The sequence below is a fragment of the Apteryx mantelli genome, chromosome 1 (assembly GCF_036417845.1).
Source record: "Apteryx mantelli isolate bAptMan1 chromosome 1, bAptMan1.hap1, whole genome shotgun sequence".
NCBI classification, from domain to species: Eukaryota; Metazoa; Chordata; class Aves; order Apterygiformes; family Apterygidae; genus Apteryx; species Apteryx mantelli.
This window is the reverse complement of record NC_089978.1, coordinates 170,882,407-170,901,686: the sequence shown is the minus strand read 5'-3', so window position 1 is coordinate 170,901,686 and position 19,280 is coordinate 170,882,407. Positions and strand designations below refer to the sequence as shown.

The 19,280-nt window shown below is 42.8% G+C and overlaps 1 protein-coding gene across 2 annotated transcripts in view; it reads left to right on the top strand.

Moving 5' to 3' along the window:
* ELK3 (ETS transcription factor ELK3) overlaps positions 1-19,280 on the top strand; it is a 40,653-nt gene that overhangs the window by 9,057 nt on the left and 12,316 nt on the right. For both annotated transcript variants that reach the window (XR_010886505.1, XM_013947881.2), the window contains exons 2-3: positions 7,937-8,145; positions 17,969-18,763. Coding sequence is in view for 1 of the 2 variants with exons in the window: in XM_013947881.2 (XP_013803335.1) it covers positions 7,939-8,145; positions 17,969-18,763 (1,002 nt within the window). In the remaining variant the exon portion in view is untranslated. The remainder of the gene's footprint in view (positions 1-7,936; positions 8,146-17,968; positions 18,764-19,280) is intronic.

Here is a 19,280-nt window from a genome sequence, read left to right as displayed (position 1 = left end):
AGGGACTCTCAGAGATTTTGTATGGGATGGTCAAATAACCATGAACTATGTCCTACTGATGCTGGCAAAAATGTAAGAGAAGCTCATATGGGGAAAATAAACATATAGAGCTGGCTTTGAAACCAGAAGTCGTTCAGATTGCCGCGCAGCGTGCTTACTGCCAGCACGCCCCAGATGTGCACCACATGAGCAGGCAGCCAGTGGGGCGAGGAGTCTGCCTTCATTTTACGTCTTCCCCAAGGTGCATGGTTGGGGCCGTCAGCGATTTACGTAGTTCTGTTGAGGGCCAGCTTTAGCAATAGTTGAGCAGGTTGTTCTTCAAGCCTTTTGCAGGGAGGCAACTAGCTGTATTCCCTCCTGCTAAGGGCTTTTACTCCCTTCTAATTAAAGCTGTTTCTTGAACTGCATCCTTACAGAGAAATCTGAAAATCCTCACGTTTTAAGGCTGTGCCATCACACCTCTCCTTGGCAGGCGACCCTTCCTTTGCTGTGTTAATTTGCTGGTTGTAGAACTTTCCTCCTCTGGCCATCTGCCTCAGTCTTTCTTTGATTTATTTAAAAAAAAATTTTTTTGAAAACATTGTGGTATCAGATTTGCCTGCCCCAAGCATTACAGGCCACGTGTATGAATGCTTTCTTTGCTGCAATGTAACTTAATGTTGTCACATAACATTTTGCTGGGTCTCGCTGCTGTCTCTTTCGTGGTGCTGCAGTTGCGGGAGCCCGTTTATTTTTTTAAACGTGCAGGGGCCAGAACAGCGGGTGTTGTTGCTTGAGAAGGTGACCCTGTAAATTCTCACACTTTATTGTAAACAATCTTTTAATAATAATATAAATTTAAGAGAAGGCTATTAAGCAGGAGTGGCAGGGCAGGTGTACCTCATGTGACTCCCTTAAGTACAACAGTCAGCAAACACCCTCGGTGGTTTTTTGACACCTCCTTAAACCGCTTTGGATTTGTGCAGTGATATTACTGTAGTCCCGAAGGCAAATCGGCACCTCCGTGCTGGGCAGTCTTCAACTTTCTCTAATGTTTCCACTGGGTGGTGCTGCAGGAATTCCTATTTTTTTTTAACTTGAATCTGCATTTCCCAGAAAGACGCCTCTAAAGTATAATAGGAGGAAGTCCTGATTTAGAAAGTTTTTGCAGTTTCAACACAATAGAAAAACTCTGAGGATGCTCTGGCAGGAAATGTCCCAGTTGCTGGATATGGAAAAATTACTAGCATACTGTATCATACACACACAGCAAGTTCCCTAAAGTGCTGTGAATATGGGTTGCACCATTAGTTTGATTTATTAACAGTTAACGGAGAAAGTTCTGCATTGAGTTAAACCAGGTATATTTACACACTTACTTGCGAGTTTATTTTTTCAAAGCCAATTAAATTAGCAGGACGATCTCCTTTGATGAATATTTGACAAAGTTTCTAAGTAAACAAATTGATATTTGTTTTTCCTCCTTTCTGGCAGAATTGCTAACTTTTCACCAACCACATCCTATTTATCATCCTTGAAGCATCTCTGTTGAGAAATAAAATGCGAGGACTGACTCAGACTTTTGCCTTGTTCTTTTAAATGTGCCTTAGCAAACATTTGGATGCTTTTGGCAGTTCTCTTTAACCTCTCATGATAAACTCTGTGTTGTACAGGCCAGTTTTCAGTGGAAAGAATTAAGTTTTGCTGATTTTTTTGATTATTCTAGAAAAGTATCTTTTCTCGATCAGCTCACATTTGCTTCTGGAATTAAGTACAAAATAAATATGCTTCAATTTTGTTAGAAATGAAAATGTAAAATAGAAAAATTGGCGTGGGACATCTGTAAGCTGTCAGACTTTCCGTACGAACATTCACTTTAGCACTATGTTAAAAAATACATAGCTAAAGCAGCTAGAGACTGCATTATTCTGTATTTTTTTCTAAATATATTATTTTGTCCTTGATATTTGTCATTACAGAATTGAATTTTTTTGTAATTTCAAAAAACTGTTTTTAAAACTCACATGGCTGTTTATTTTATAAATATTTTTTACTTTAGAAATGAGTGTAATTTAGCAACACCTCAATTTCCAGCAATGAGAAACTGGTTAAAAAAAATTATCTAAATAACATAAGTAATGACAGAATAGCTATATGCTTTCACATGTTAATGCCAGAGTCACCTCAAGGGTTAAAATGAACCTGAGACACTTAGAAAAATAAAACCAGAGCTGCTATTACAAACTGGGACAGATGTAGGAGGCCAGGTTTCCTGTGGCCCGTTTTCCAGTTTCCTGGCTGCAACCTGCAGAACTAAAGGAAGCTGCGTGCTAACGTGAATGAGACCCTAACAATGCCCAGCGTCACGTTGCTCCGAAAAACGTGCTGTTCGCCAGCATTCGCATACAAAGGCAGCAGGTGGATGTACAAAAAATATACACACGTTTTCCAGACCAGTTGAAAAGGGAAAAAAAGGCATCTGTTAGGGAGAGATGTGGTGTGCTTGCAAATGCACACACTTTCCTGTGAGAGAAGTGGAAAGGGAGGTGTGTGCCTGCTGTGGTGGGGCATAAGAAGAGGAGCTGAATCTTTTGCAGCTGCTTTGGCTACGAAAGAAATCAGTCGTTTTTTCATACGCTCGGTGAAATTAATTTCCCTGCTCTGACTCTGTGTCTTAATCCTTTTCATGTACATGTCTGATCACTCTGGGATTACCTGTAGTGCATAATGCCGGCTAACACCTTCTGTGTCTTGCTCATTTAATTGATTTTTTTCAGCCCCTGGGCTTCCCCTGTAGCCTCTCCCGCTCTTCTGTCCCTCATCTTCCCTGAGACCCATGGCTGGGTCATGGCTTGGAGTCCCAGGTGCTCCTCTGCCATCTTTCTAAAGTGAAAAGGGGCTGGTTTTGTTTTTAATGATTGGAGGGATCCCCACTTTTCACCTTCAAAACTTGTCCAGGGCCAGCAATATTTCTGTTTATTTTATAAAGTTTATGGAGGGGCTATGGAGAAAGAATCCCGTTACAAACCTTGGTGTATCTGTCTGGGAGAAGGGAGGATTTGCAGGCAGATGCAACAAGGTCATCTGAAAGCTAAGGACCTGCACCAAGGTCCTGAGTGCAGCAGTGCTGCTCTCCAGCTTCCTCCGCCACCTTCAGGCTTTTCCTACCCAGGAGCTCTACCAAACTCAACGCCTCAAAGAGGCTCTATTTATCTGTCTCGCAGTTTGTGTCATAAACCTTTCTGGTAATGAGTATTTTATTTAGTTATTTTGCCTCTGCGCCTCCTGGTTTTCTACTGCCTGGTTTTTAAGATGAGTTGCTTATTCGTTTTATTTTGCCCAACAGGTTAATGACTTATTTTTGTAGCCTTAATGCCACTTGGCTAACACTTTGTCATGTGGGAAGTCATGTATATTGTCTTGATCAGAAAATGGTAATACAGCCCATCAGCATGTGTATGTCTTAACCATTTCTAGTGCAACTTACATAATGTTTTCATAAGACTTGCACCTTCTACTGAAAGTCAGCCGCCATACTCTGAGGTTGAGAGCCAGTCTTTGGCCTTTGGGCCTGTAGTCGCCTCTCCTCAGTGAGGAACTTGGGCCCCCCTTTACAGGAAAGCCAGGTCTTAGATGGGACAATTTTGCCTTTGGAAGCGTCTGTCCTTCTCTACCCTTCTCTTCAGGAAGAATTTGCAATGCTGACTTTGCTGCTGCTCCAAGTTTAGGCATTTGAGTTAGGCCGTTAGCCTGGATGAAATGAAGGGGGGCAATATTACAAGCACAGGTATTCCAAGTCGCATCCGTCCCATCTCAGTCCTGAACTTAGTTTGGTGCATGGAGATCACATTGCGTCATACTGATCACCCAGTTAGGGGCACATCTGCACGAATATGAATTGGTAATGCAAATGATGTGTTAGTGTGGTTAACTGTCACTGTTGCCTGAGAAATGGACTGTCAGAAAGCTCCATCCTGAAATATGCTTTTGCCATGTAACACTGTATTTCCAAGTATAATTCTTTCTGGCTATGCCAGTAATTATTTGCATCAAAGGTAGTGAGTGGAATTGATCAGGGAGTAAAATTACTAGGCTATTTAAGTCAAGTCAACCTAGCAGATTTGTTTCATGGCTTAGAAAATATTGATGAGTATCAAATGCATTGTATAAATGTTTAAAAAATAGTATGATTGCAAAGCTACATGTGTTAGACCAAGAAAAAATTAATTTTGACTCCTTTGTCTATATCCATTTGATTAGACTTTCCATGACACAATATATATTTCTTCCATAGGTTGCCTGTCTCATTCTGTACCAAGAATGTATGTTACTATCTAAATAAGTGACTTTTTAAAAATTATTTTTCTTTTAATCCTTGTTCATATTTTAGAGAATGGGAATGAGGTACAAAGATTAAAGCCAAGTTTATCAAATTCAAGATACTCCACGTGAGATGCCTGAAGCCTCATTGTTTAGAGCGTTTAAGATTCTATATGACCATATATGTTGAGCATAAAGCTTCCATTAAAGGTTGTTGCAACTGTTAATATTCATAGTTCAGCAAATCAGACCTGAAGGCCTCTTGCTGGGTGTGTAGAGAAAAAGGAACATACAATTAATGATCAGCTGAAAATGTAGTTTGCATGATTTGCCTCAATTAGGAACTATACATCCAGTTGCTATATAAACTATAAACAAAGCTTTATACAGGAACTCAGTGGCAGATGGGACGTTAGGATCTAATGCAGCATTGAGCTGTTTTAATCTTATTGCTGTACGGGCAAACTTGGGGGATATCCAATGGAAGACTTAGGACATACCAATGAAGCGCATCGATACTGAATTTTTAGGTGCACAGGTTCTTGATAAAGCCTGATCAGAACTATGCCCTTGGAGAGGTGACCACAGCTTTCACCCAAAAGAGGGCAAGGCAGGCAGGTGGTGAGGAGCTGCCAATGACCAGTCCCACCACAACCATCTCCCCTGGATCCAGAACCCCAGAGATTATGTGCATATCTGAGCTGTTTAAAGAACTGGTCAGGATGAAACACCATTTTCAAAGGCAATAACTTTTTATATAACAACCGGCTGGAAGTCACCTCCAGTCGCCAGGACAGGACAGACAGCAGCTGAGTAGGTGCTCCTGTGGCATGGTCTGCTCAAACAGTCTTGCACTGCTCATGCATTTTGCGTTATGCATATGGCTCAGTCACCATGAGGCCAACACTTATTAAATAAAATGGAATCCCAAACTGTTTACATTTGGTAAAATGATAGTCATCAGCAAACAGGTTCATAACGGAAAGTGTAGTGCGAGGTTAGCCGTAGGTGGCTGCGCTGCGAGCGTTTCTGGCCAGAGCTGAATGGGGCTGGAGGAGGCTGCAGCACAATACGTTTCATCCTGGGCGCAGTTCCAGCCAGCCTCTGTGCGGAGACATGGTCTCTGGTGAGCTGGAGGAAGACATAATTGAGGTTTGGAATGAGGAAACTGCGTCTCTGAGGTATTATAATGTTACAGCTAATGTCATGGGGGTAGAGTTTGTATTGGTGCTTCTGTAACCGTCTTCTCTCTGTCATTTCTTCATCATAAAATTCTATAGACAATGTTTCTAGCCTGGGACCCCATGTGTATTTTAATACAGGTTTGAAATGAGATATTAATAAGTTTATTTTTAATTTTCCAGAGCAAAACATGTTCCATTTCTGATTCCTTATTTAAAAGAGCCATATGATACAAGCTGAAATTATTCAGAATATCCCTGTGTAATGTACAGTATGTAGAAACTAAGATTATTTTTAAGCAATGTGGCTGTGTACACCTACACACACAGAGGAAAATAACTTGAACAATTGAGAAATTAATGAAAATGTATATGTGATACCAGATGAATAAGGACACTTTATTAGCTATGATGTTGTAGATAAATAATCCATTAGGGATGCTAACAGTCACACAGATTGTCTAATTTAAAGGAAACTTTTAAGACTGTGAAACAAGTATGTCACTTTTAGATATATTTAATTGTGGCTATACATTTCCTACGCTGGGTGGAAAAGGATTTATATAAAGTGCTGAAAAAATGCAATGAAGTAAATGCAAAACCTTTCAAAGTGCCAAAACCTCCATATAGGGAATTCTTAATATGTATTTACTTGCTCTTAAATACATGTTCCTTCATGGGTACATAATAGCCCTGTGAGGCTTTGCCATCCCTTGGAGGTACTATGTAGTCATTCTGTTACACAGCTGGGTGCCATTAGACATGTATTTCTGCCCATCTCATTCAAGCTGGATTCCCAATTACTTAGGGAAATGAGGCTTTTGCATGGATAATAAAAGCATGACCAATATTTGCAAACTCCTTTTTGGACAGTATACTTAGAGCTTATTTAGACCAAAGTAAATCTCCAACTTCTGTTTGTCTTTTCTGTAAAAGTATTTACAACATTCTCTAGTATCTTTAACTTGTTTTTATAATAGCCTTAGTGAAGTTTATGCAATTTATTTTCATTGTTAACTACTCTATTTCAAAGTCGAGCATGTAGTGAATTAGAAAAAAGAAACATGATTTCTTTAGTGCTCTAGCAGACTTGAATAGGCAAATCTCATTTCCGCGGGCTGCTTTAGTTACATATGATAGAATAGTTGGAAGTTTTATGCCCTCTTGTGGTCAACACACCAAAGGAAATGTGAGGCCGTAAGCCTGATACACACTGGCCATGTAGTGTATTAGGATAAAGAGAGTAACATTTTAGGAAACAAAATGAGCAGAACAATTAAAAATTAACAGTTTGTTTGGGTAAAGCCAAAAAATATCCATTGCTGCATATACAAATATCTCTCAAGTAATACTTAACCCAGTAGTCAATCAACCCTGTAATACTGGCATTTTAAAATGTGCATTAGTTAGATATAACATGTCAGAATTAAATATCAGAAGAGACCAAGAAAAAATGATTTGATACAGTGTTAATATGCTAATGCTGTCAAAGTTATTGCAAGTGGGGAATAATCTCTGTTTGTTTAAAAGGTCAGTTGCAGCTACATCTTTTTACAATAGTAAATTGTCTTTGGCACCAACAGTTCCAAGTTTTAAGTTGTGTATGTGCCTCAGCTGAGTTGGTATATAGTCATTCTTATGTTTGTTCTTCTATTACAGCGTGGACAGTTAGCAGGAAAAAAACTATTCAAATGTCCTTAGAAGTGAGACTCAGGCACTGTTAAAACATATTCCTAACTTTCAGCTGCATGTGTGATAATGAAAGAAAAGACCCTTGTTACAGAAAGGTTCAGGCTAAACAGTGCTTACTTCACTGTGGTTAAGTGAACTGATCATTCATCATTTCTGCAAAATATATACAATAATATCTTTTGAGCTGGTTGAATTAGCAAGCAGAAACACCAAGAGCCATTTCAAGCCCCCCCAAGCAAAATACAAAACAGGGCCAGCTGGTGCAAGTGTTGGGAGGAAGAAAGGGTCTGGGTTCTGGTCTTCCGACCAAAGGCAACGCTCCGCTCTTCCCCTTTCCTCCCCTTCCTCCCAGTGACATAAACTAACAAGTTCAGTCTGCTCATCAGTACAGTAAACATCAATTTTTCAGTTGATTTCAGTGGGTAATTATGTCAAGCCCTAATTTTTTATTTGCTATACCTTCTTTTGAAAAGTGCCTCCCTGCACTGAACTGGAGGCGTCGACTGGAGACGACCCTGTGCCACGTGAACTAAGTGGGCAATACTTACTCTATTTTAAGTCTCCCTTCAGACTGCAGCAGTGGAAAAAATGCTGAAACGGGAATCCAGGGCTTGCAGGTCTTCTGGGTTTTTGGTTGCCAATGATACAGTAACTTCCTTTGCCAAATTGCACTCTTAGGTAGAGCTTATTACTGAGATGAGCGCTGGCTGGGACATGTGCTCCCGGATGTTTTTCACACCATTGCTCTCCTTTGTCCCTTCTAGGTATGGAGAGTGCAATCACGCTGTGGCAGTTCCTTTTGCAGTTGCTGCTAGACCAGAAACATGAGCACCTGATTTGCTGGACATCTAACGATGGTGAATTCAAGCTACTCAAGGCAGAAGAAGTGGCTAAGCTGTGGGGACTCAGAAAAAACAAAACTAATATGAATTATGACAAGCTGAGCCGAGCGCTCAGATACTATTATGACAAGGTAAATTTTGTTATTCTCGTGCAGACTAAGAAAATAGAAACACTACTGTTTAATATTTCATCTCTATGTGGAAGCTTGTTAAAAGTTCCCCTAATTAGTTGTTACAGTGGATAACACTACTGGAGGCAATCACAGTAGAGGTAAGAGGGCAGCTAAAACATGCACAGGAAAACAAGGCACGTCTATTTATTTCCTCAGAAGGGGAAGTTTTGACCTAGGTTTACACTTACTGACGCTTACATGTGTTTATGCATTTGGCTACCCAATACTTTCTGTAGCTTTTGACAACAATAAAATACGTGTTACTAATGAAGGACTGTTTGATTATTACAGCCTGCGTAGGATCTTCTGGAATGCAGGAAGGTGGTAGAAAGCAGTAAAACTGGGATGCCGCAGATAGATAGAGCGGCAGCTTTGCCAGCAGATATTAGCTGTCTTAGGACAAGGAAAAGACGCAAAAACCCCAACAGTGTGGATAGTGGGTTAGAATTTCAAAGTTTTTGTGGGACACAGTCAATTTTTGGCTAGTCTTGCCTGATCTTTCCTGTAAAACTTCTTTTTTTACAATTGTATTGGGACCTAATTGTTTTAGTTGGAAATAACAGTGTTCAAACATTTCTAGAATTGTTATGGCAGTGCAGTATTACTTCACAAGAATCTCACTGTAACTCTTCATTTGTTAACATTTAGTGTTTCTTAAAAGTTTGGAACTTTTCCACTAAGTCGTTTTTAGGACAAAATCTGTGTTAGCTTCAACAGTAGTCTAGATTATATGTTGCTATGATTTAATTAGCAGCAAAATATGCAAGTGAGCACCAATTGGATGTCTTACTGGAAGTGCAGACTAAAAGTAGCAAATAGCAGGAAAAGCAGCTTGCCAGGTGGTGGATGTCAGAACAGGGGTGTGTTTGGGTGTATTTGTCCAGGTAATAGTCTCACGTTGAGCTCACCTCAGGTGAGGACTATTTTTGCAGTAGAATGTTAAATTTACACACACTTGTGACATTACCTTCTGGGCATCTCAAGTAAAAATAGTGGAGTGCATACTTTGGTCAAGGTTTGTTCCTTAAATTTATTTGCCCTTGCAAAACCTACTTAATTTTGCCCCTCCTTCATGTTGACAAAAGAGGTCACGGTTACATCTGTTGAGGTTTGATAGAACTAATGAGACCCAAGGCGTCAGCACAGTTTAGACTCCAGCCTTATAAATGGCAACTTGCATGTGATTGTGCTATGCTGTGTGCTCTCAGAAGCCACTACCAGACAGATAGTGTAGTCATGCATACACTTGGTGCAGAGCCATTTTCAACCTGTTTGTTTAAAACTAAAATCTGAAATAATAACATCTTGGACATAGTAATCCAGAGTTACTTAGATCACTCAATTTGCTTCTGATTTTCAGAGATTATGAGCAGGCCCATAATCTAGAAGAAGTCAGCAGAGGGTACTGGTGGCCAGCACCCCTGAAAATCAGATTTCTTGAATATCCTGGCAATTCGTAAGATCACTCTCATGACTAAATCATCCACTTCAGCAGTCTTTGGACTCAGCTTGAAGTATGGTGGCAACAGTATTACAGAGAACTCAAAGATTAGAACAGGGAGTAACCACAGTTTGTACTAGATTGGCCAGACTAGACTGAGAGTCTCTCAGATATGGCAAGACACTAGAAGGAAAAAAACTAAAGAACACAACTCTGGATCAACTAAAGTATCTTGTATGTTCTCCTTTCTCAATTTCAAACTCTAACAGATTCAAGGAGTTTCCAAATGTTTTTCCAACCTTTTTTGGATTAACATTACATTGATTTTTATTAATTAAAGTCATTTAAGGATTATTTCCTCTTAAATGGATAATTTTAATGATACACCTGAATTAATTATTTTTACTATTTCCTGTGTTCTCAAAGAATACATTAAAAAGGAGGGCTCTCATAGATTGGTATATTAAAAAGAAAAAATTCATAGCCACATTTACTTGGTCTGTTCTCATCCTGATTTTCAGGAAAGAAAGATGAGACTATACAGTGACTAACACTAACGTTCAGCACGGTTGTGGCAGGCTAGCTACCTATGCAAGGCAGAGGAAACTAGATATATTCGTTGCTGAACTGAGCTCAAAGTATAATTATTGTGTATTATTTGTAGTGTACTAATTCCTGAAGCATCCAGTGGTGCTGTGCAGCCAGGCTAACACAGCAACTAAAAATATATTCACTGAGAATTAATTGTACTGAGCAGAATTTGACAGACTTTTTGTTATTCACATTGGAATTGGGAAGGGCTCTTTCTAATATGCTAAAAAACTATTTCTAGTTTCAGATTTAGAGCCGTAAGTCTTGCAATAAAATGTTTTGAGTATTTTGTCCGGTAGAAGTCAGATTTTTGTGCTCGAGGCCTTGCAAAGTTGGCCCGCCTGAGCAGGCACAAAGGGATTCAGCAAGGACAGTGCAGTGGGTATTTCAGTATTTCAAGCAGCTGGTGTGGTGAATTCCCCTGCACTGAGTGCTAAAAAGGCTTCTGCTCAGTGTGGGGAAATTCGCTTCATTATGTCACTCCAGCCCTTCTCATTAGAGACCTGACTGGGATCAATGCAGACAGAGAGCCTGCTGGTGAACGAACATATCCAGGCAAGTCCAAATACACATTCAGTGGCTGAACAGATACTGCTTGAAAATAGGAGAGAAGGTATTTATGGCACTTGTCCTTTGAGATTTGTCTCTGAAATTTCTTCAAATCAATAGAATGCAATGACTTCTTACTTGAGGCTCCCTTTCTCCTTGTATTCCCTACCCCTTTACCATTTTTTTTTCTTCCTACTGCATAGCGTTTTCAGTTGCCTTGCCCCCACTTTGTCATCTCTTTTCTCCCTACCCACTCAGCACCTGCTGGAGGAGTGGCCGTACAGTCTCTTCACCAGGTTTCTTGCTGAGGTGACTGCTCACTGTTCTTACAGCCTTATATTTTGCTTTCCTGGAATATGTGCTCTCTCTCATCTGCAAATTTTATCTAGGTGTGACACAAGGATTTGGGCCATTTTTCCACAAGTTTTGCAGCCCAGTGGAGGCGATCGCTCCTGGATGGAAATAAGGATAAGCTCCTCCTTGGCAATTTATTGTGATCTGGGTTTGAGCCCCAGACCAAAACCATGGCTACTGCTATTTAAATCGAAGGACTAGCTCCTTTAGCAAAAAACAGCAGGAGCCTCTTACTCTCTGTGGGGGAATGGCATGTTGTGTCCCACTGGGTCACAGGCAATGGAGAAGGGTAGATTATTAGAAGAGTGCAGAGGGATAGGGAGCCTGCCGCAAGGTTTGAAGCACGAGAGATCCTGGCACAGGACAGCACACAGTGAATCTGAGGGGGCCAGCAGTGAGTGCTTAGCAGGGGATTCAATCTTCAACTCTTCCCCTGCCTTCGGTTCAGCCTATGCTGCATGGCAGAGAAGGGGAAGAAGTCGAGGAGGGGAAAAATAGCTCCTTGGCTTTCTCCTTTCCTTTCTGCACAACAAAATGGGAAGGACTGGTGAAGGCAAACAGCCCCCCTTAGGATCTTGCACTCCCCTTCCCCAGACCTTTGGCTGATTTGTGTGTTAAACTGAGGGCAGTCTAGACCCTGAGGTAGCCTTAGGGAGCCTTGTGAGATCCTTGCCACCTCCCTCTCTGCTGTCAGTGATAGACGTGTTGGCAGCTCAATGTGCTGGGGACGAGCACGGTGGGCAAACAGGATGAACGTGGTGCTATGGGCTGGGGAGCAGCTGCAGGAAAGGTGAGATGCAGGACCGCTGAATGAGACCTCATTTGGGTGGTGGTCTTGTATGTAGAGGGACTTACCTACCTATAAGCCAAGTGATCTGGCCAGCATGTGAGCTTGAGACAAGGGCAGTGACCTTTCAGAAGTGGCAGAAGCACAATGGAAGATCATTTCTTTCTCAGGCTGCCCTGTGCATGTGGCTGACACTAACTGAGTTAGCACTTTATGGTTTGTCTTTGCAATTATTCACTGTAGAGAAATAAAACCTGATCACTGCATAAATGGAGGTTATGGGCTCTGCCATTTTGCTTGGGGAGAACACTGGCTTGTTAAAATTCATCATATGATTCATCTGAAGTTAAAAGTAAATTAATTCCAGTGTTGGAGCAAAATAACACAATTAGGGCAAGTTCCTTAGCCTGGCTTTGAAAGCAAGCATGATGTGCTGTTAAGACTGATGGCTAGAATTATCTAAAATTCAGATATAAAGCACCCCAGGAAATGTATAATGTGGCACAGCTCAACTGTAATTTGCTACCCTGATGCTGGTTGCTAAAGGTTTGTAGATAACCTAAAGACTTTGCATTTCCTGCTTCGTTTTGCGAACAGGTTACCCCACTTCTCCCCCCTCTTTATTTAATGCATTTCCTCTGTTGCCTTAACAGAGCAGCTGCTCAGATGACAGCGAGAGCGGAGGGAAGGCCTCCTGCACGCTATCTACCTGCGGCTTGAGCAGCAGGGCTGTCCCGTTACACGCTTTGGCCAGTCAAACCCTTTTAGGCAGGACCAGTAGCCTTTTTATTGGTAAAGTTGCCCAGTTGCTTTGTTTTTCTGATAGCTGAAACAGCAGATGCCTTTGGGAAGTCCCTACAACAGTTTCACGACTGCCTGAGGCCCCCCCATATCTAGGTGACACCACAAGAAGGAAGTTAGTGAGTTTTCCCGGTGAGGTTTTTTTGAGGGGAAGAGGGGTGATGGCAGGGTGAAGTTCAGGAAATTACATGCAATACCTACATTAATTGGACGTTATGGTTGTGAAAGTCAAGCCCTTGAAAGTTAGGAAATGCAAGAAGCACAGTTGCCTATGTAACCTTAACGTTTACATGGGTTACACTGCATCTTTAATTACACACTCATACTGTTGTCCTGAGCAGCTATTCAGTATTTTGGTATCTCCTCCGAACAGTATGTGGCCCCAGGCCTTACTCAGTGAGTGCTATTCAGCCTCTCTTCCAAAGACAGAATAAATCATTTTAGGTTCAGTTAATGGCTCCCTGCTTGTTTAGATGGGCTGGCAGAATAACATATAGTATATAAATAATACGGGCTTCTCGTCCATGTTTGGGGCAGCACAAGGGCCAGACCTTTTAAGGTGTTTGCCCTTGGCTTTCAGAGGTGCCCCAGACATTTTCCTCTCTCCATACCAGGTCAGACTAAATAGCCTGGTTACTAGTTCGTGTTTTTAAAGCCCAAGTGTGGATGGCAGCATGGAAGAGTTGTCTGGGGAATAGGGTTCTTTGCTTGGCCTGCTTGCACAACTTTAGAATATAAGGTGATAGTGGAAATCACTACTTTACTTTTTGGAAGGTCTACCCTTGAGTTAACTCAGGGAAAAATCCAAGATTACAATGAAACAATACCAATGTGCTGGCGGTAGCTTACCAGCTAAGAGGTGTTGTAAGGAAAGACTTGAAGGAGCATTAGCAAACAGCTTTATGGAGGTATGAAAGGAGCTTCTTTCAAGACTGATGGGTGGAAGTCAAAAAGGTACTTGTCTGAAACGGCATAAAAGTAGTTAATGGATGCTGACCTTTTGGGAAGAAGGGAGTAAAGAGTTTTACACTGAATAAAAGATGATGGGTAGAGGAGAAGGACCCAGAAAGTCCCTGAAAAGAGAGACAAGATAGTTCATATTTGGTGTGAGAGGGAAGGGAGAGCTTGCGAGCCCCGGTGGGCTAGCAGAGACCCTGGCCCAAGCTGCAAGCTAGAAGAATGGTCCATGTGTCCAGGTGGACACGGGGGAGGAAAGACTGAAATCTGGCTAAATAAAAGTCTTGTACTTCCAAAGGTCCATACAGGTGCACAATTTAGTAATAACTGTGCCTCCATCAAAAATTTATCCGAATTTAACTTGTACACACACAGGGTATAGTAAGCATAGGGGCATAAAGTATCACGTTAACAGAATCTGCTTGCCTGCACACGCTGGTGTGGACACCTGCCCCATTTTTTGGAGCAAACTTTGCAGCCACAGCTATCTCCTGCTGGCTTACATACTTCAGACATGAGCATGAAGATTTCTTAGCTTCCTGTCTTGTTTTTGTAAGGATTACAGTAATTTTACCCTTCAGAAAGAAAAAGTAGTTATTCCACCCACAAGTTCTGGTAGACTCTCACTCACGTGGGCAGACAGCGTGCCTTGGACCTGTCCCCTTACTGCAAATGTCTCTTGGGGTGAGGGGTGCAGAAGGGCAGCCCTCTCCCTGGGCAGGCTTCCCAGCCTGGGGGCAGCCTGGCTTCCTCCTCATAAAGCCCCAGGAGGAATTTGTAGTCTGATCTCTGGGACTCGCAGAGCCAGGGAACTTGCAACACATCCAAATGGGAGCTAAATGCAGCAACTACAGCTCTGGCCCTTCTCCTTCTGTCCCAGGCAGGGGCCTAGAGACCAATTTGCCCTGTTCTGCTGTAAGTTTGGGGACCTCCGGCACCCTCGCTGTGTTGATTACAGGTCATTTCGTGAGAGGAGGAAAATAGCCCCAGTCTGTGTTCCTGACTCTGGAGTTTGAGGTCCCACATTAGTCTGGGAAGCTCAACTAGAAACGGGGTCACAGTTCCCAGGTCACTCCCCACATGGCTTCTGCAGCCAGAAGACTTGCTAGCTCACAGGGTCAAGCCAAGCCACTGAAATCCTTGTGTCACCCTGGCAGTACCGTCAAGCCACAACTCCAAATGGCTCGAGCAGGAAATAGGAGTCAGCGTTGACTAGATTAAGAACAAAGAAAGAAATGTGTGAACCACACAAAAAAAAGAGAAACCTAAGCCTGAGTTGCACTAATACTCAGAAAATGGTCAAATAGCTCCCATTTATTTCTGGAGGGCTTCCAATAGTGGTGCATATGCATAGTTAAAAAAAACCAAAAAAACAAAAAAACCCACATTATAGCCTGGTTTAAGATGCAGGGGGACCCAGGCCACTGAGTCTTTGGCATGTAGTTCAGCCAGGAGAAGGAGGGAGTGAGACACGTTCCTCCAGCCAGTGGTTCAGTGCGCTTGCATACAGCTCCTGCTCCAAATTGGTGTTTGAGATCTGTGAAATAGTGACTGCAGCAAAGGCGATTATCCCCCATTGCAAAGGGTGTTGAGAGCTGCCGATACAAACCGGGTACCCCTATGTCTGCCGGCTATGTCTGCATCCGCCACGACGGGGACCGCAGGCATATTTCATACCGCATCATTTCAGGCACTCAGTTTCTGAGTGCCTAAAACGTCTGGGTCTCCTCTCGGGCAGCAGTGTGGGCCGGGCGGTCTCCTCCCCAGCAGCGCCATGCCTGGTGCTCCCTGCAGCCAGGGCCAGCACGTTCGCACTCACTGCAAGCCTGCTCACGAGCTCATTTACCTGGGAGATTCAAACAGACGAAAAAGGGGGGGCTGAATATGCCCATATGCTGTCCTGCTACCAAGCGAGTGGCTTCGTCTCCCTGCAAAAGCAGTCCTTAGCATAAGGAAACCTTCTCTGCCCTTTCATACCAAGGGCGGAACAAGCCCGACTTGTCACGATGTCTGTCTGTGTCTTCTGCGGGCTGAGCCGTCTTTCGCAGTTCTGAACAGTTCTGACAGACCACTGAGGTGACAGTAAAAAAAAGAGCTGCTTTTTACCTTCACTTCAATTATTTGTCAGAAAAATTCATAAGTGACAGTGGCATTTCAAAGACAGTTAATTAATTTGCATCCTTATTTTCCCTTACATGCTGACGGAGGTTTCCTCAGGCACCACATTTAATAGAAGCCTCCAAAGTGCTCGAGGGAGCTGCTCTTGAGTCCTTTTCATCTTCAGCCATCATTAAGCGGGCCTTTGCTGCAGGCTTATGGAGATGGAGGAGCCACAATGAGAGAGAGACCTTCCTAAAATATAGCTATATTTAATAATATCAGAGGAAGTATAAACTCACCAGCCCATTTGGTTGCTTTTTATAGCAAAAAGTTCCCCTGTTTCAAGCCAGCACCAGTGTAAAAATGCTGCCCTTAAATACACTTAATCTTTCCTTGCTGGGAGTCACATTTTCCAAGTACTATCTATCTCCGTTTCCAGTGCTGGATGCAGCAATAACTCCAGCTGCCAGGAGCAGAGAGGAGGGATTATTTTAAATTAAAAAGAACATATTAAAAAGGAAAACAAACCCCAGTCTGGATATTTCTTTTCATAGGTGAATTGTGTTGGGGGTTTTTGCATTTTTAAAGAAAAAAATGTAATATCAAGTTTGTGAATGAATCAAGAGTGCAGAAACAGTGTGTTCATCCAATGTTTCATCTAATCAATATAGAAGTACAGACGCCTCTTTCTACAAACCAGTCCTGCTTTTGTGACAAGGAAGGTGTAGTGCAGGCACTGCAAGCACTCAGAGCTATATGCTGTGCACATAAAAATAGGGATGATGTTTGCATTCCTTTTTCTTCCTTTTTTTTCTTTTTAAATCAATGTAACAAATATTTCTTCTACTAGTCTCCGATTCTGCTAGACAGTTGCTGGAAAAGATATTATTATTGAATGAAAAGTAAATTAAATTTTTAGCAATAATGTGAATGTTCATATTCCCTTACATACAGGATGGCAAATGTCTGTTTGCAGAGTATTAGGAGGAGGTATTGCAGATGAGTGCTAGCAGGAGAACCTGCCCCACTGAAAGGGTAACTTCTTTGAAAGTTTTTTTTTTAAGAAGAGAGTTACAGACAAACTGTCCACCAGGGACTTCAAGAAGACAGAAATCACTATTGAAATCTCAGGAAAATTGAAATCACTATTGAAATCTCAGGAACTACTGCTCAGCTTAGGGTGGTAAATGCTCTAGTTCTTTCGTAGGCCGGGCCCCCTGACCAGCATTTAGTGCCGTAAAGTGCCTACACTGCTGAGCCCACACTGAGCCCTTCTAGATACAGCATGTTGTATTAGAGCAGCTAACATACCCATTCTGCCATAGCTAGGACTAGAATCAGGACCCTCTTGAAAGATTTCAGTTTCAAAAGGAATCTTTTTTTTTTCATAAAAGGAACACTTTAATTATGGCAAATATAAAGAAAAAAAAATAAACAGTTTGACAAACCTTTGAGAGGTTTGGGATAGTTTCTTCCGAAATCTCGATAGCCGGTTTAGACTGATGAAAGTGTTCTGCCCGCATCAGGGAGCATCCTGAGTCTAATGCATACCAGGAGATAGCATAGAGGCTACAGCAGGACACGAGTACTTCTCCATGGATGACGTGCAACCTATGCAAGATTTTTGCCGTTGTCACGGCTCATGACTGCTGAAGGAAGCACAGTCACCATCAGCTGAGGCCCACACCGCTGCACGCTGGAGGGGAGGAGAGAGTTAGCAGCGGGAGCAGGGAGGCGGTGTTTGTTTTGTCCTTAGCAGCCATTTCAAGAGAAGCGTTTCATATTGTGGGATAGCTGGTCTCAGTCTTGAGAGGTATGAGTGATGGCGCTTGCCTTCATTGCGAAATGTGTGGCAGAGTGGTCTGAATCTGCAAGGTAGCAGCAAAATTGTTCTCACTGAAAAGAAAATACTCCCAAGCTGCCTCAGGAAGCGGGAGGAAAGTAGTCCACCAATAGGTCTTTAAAGCACAGAAATGGTAATTTTGTTAGACACCATGAGGAGGAGGGGCTGTGACCCCTCTGTTTGAGCAGAGGTATGGGAATGAGCCCAGGCTAAGACACATTTGAAGCCTCACTGAAATGTCCTGATCAGCCGGAGGAGGGAGCGGTGCCCGCCTCCCCCTGTGAAACTGTTTATGGTTGCTATCCTCAGTGCCTCCAAAATACTGACCCTTCTGGCTCATCTGCTTTTGTATTTACAGAACATTATCAAGAAAGTGATCGGACAAAAATTTGTGTACAAGTTTGTCTCCTTTCCTGAGATTTTAAAAATGGATCCACATGCCGTGGAGATCAGCCGAGAGAGCCTTTTGCTGCAGGACAGCGACTGTAAGATGCCTTCGGAGAGCCGGGAGCAGCACAAGCACAGCTTGTCAGCACTGAAAAGCACAAGCCGAAATGAGTATATCCACTCTGGCCTGTACTCCTCTTTCACCATCAACTCACTGCAGAACCAGCCAGACCCTTACAAGCCAATCAAAACAGAAAAACTGGAGGAAAAGTCAGAAGGAAACACACCCGTCGAAGAGGTTCGGACTGTTATAAGATTTGTGACAAACAAAACAGACAAACAAGTTATGAGGCCCATGGTGTCGTTGCCTTCCACTTCCGAAACAGCAGCTGCCTCTGCTTTTCTCAGCTCTTCGGTATCAGCTAAAATATCTTCCTTAATGTTACCCAACAGTGCCAGCATTTCATCTCCTTCATCGTCATCCTCCAGGTCCCCGTCTCTGTCTCCCACCTCGCCGCTCCCTGCAGAGCACAGGAGCCTCTTCCTTGAGTCCAGTTGCCACGACTCGGATTCGCTTGAGCCTCTGAACCTCTCTTCAGGCTCCAAGGCAAAATCTCCGTCTCTTCCCCCAAAGGCTAAAAAACCCAAAGGCTTGGAAATCTCCACCCCACCTATGGTTCTTTCCGGCACCGATATTGGTTCCATTGCCCTCAACAGCCCCGCGCTTCCTTCGGGATCCCTGACTCCAGCTTTCTTCACTGCCCAGGTAAGACTTGCCCATGCCGTGTACTCTTGCTTTAGCCAGCTGTCCCTCTGCTTGGCCGAGAGGGCCAAGCGCTATCCATTCTAATCACCCAATGGAAAAAACATATGGGGAAGAGGAAAACATAGCGGAGACCTGAATGAAACAGAGAAAGTAGGTTCCTCATAGCACTGTGCTCCTGGCTTCCCACGTGAATGTGAGAAAAGCCGTTCTAGTTCACAGGGTGCCTGGAAGGATCACAAGACGGGCAGCTGTTGGCATGAGTGAATCACTTATCAATTCAAACCAGCCTGCAGGTCTACAAAACGAGCAGAAGAAGGCCAAGAAGAAACACACAGGATTTCAGCAGGTCTGAATCTGAGCATGCGCATTGTGGGGTGCTTGGTTAGGTTTCTCTGCTAGATGTAGGATCCGTACAAAAAGTGTGACATTTTCATTAGCTGTCAAAGACAGAGCAAATTAATTGGTTTCTAAGACAAGGCTCTTAAGCCAGCTTCAATTACCAAAGTTTTACGGGTCC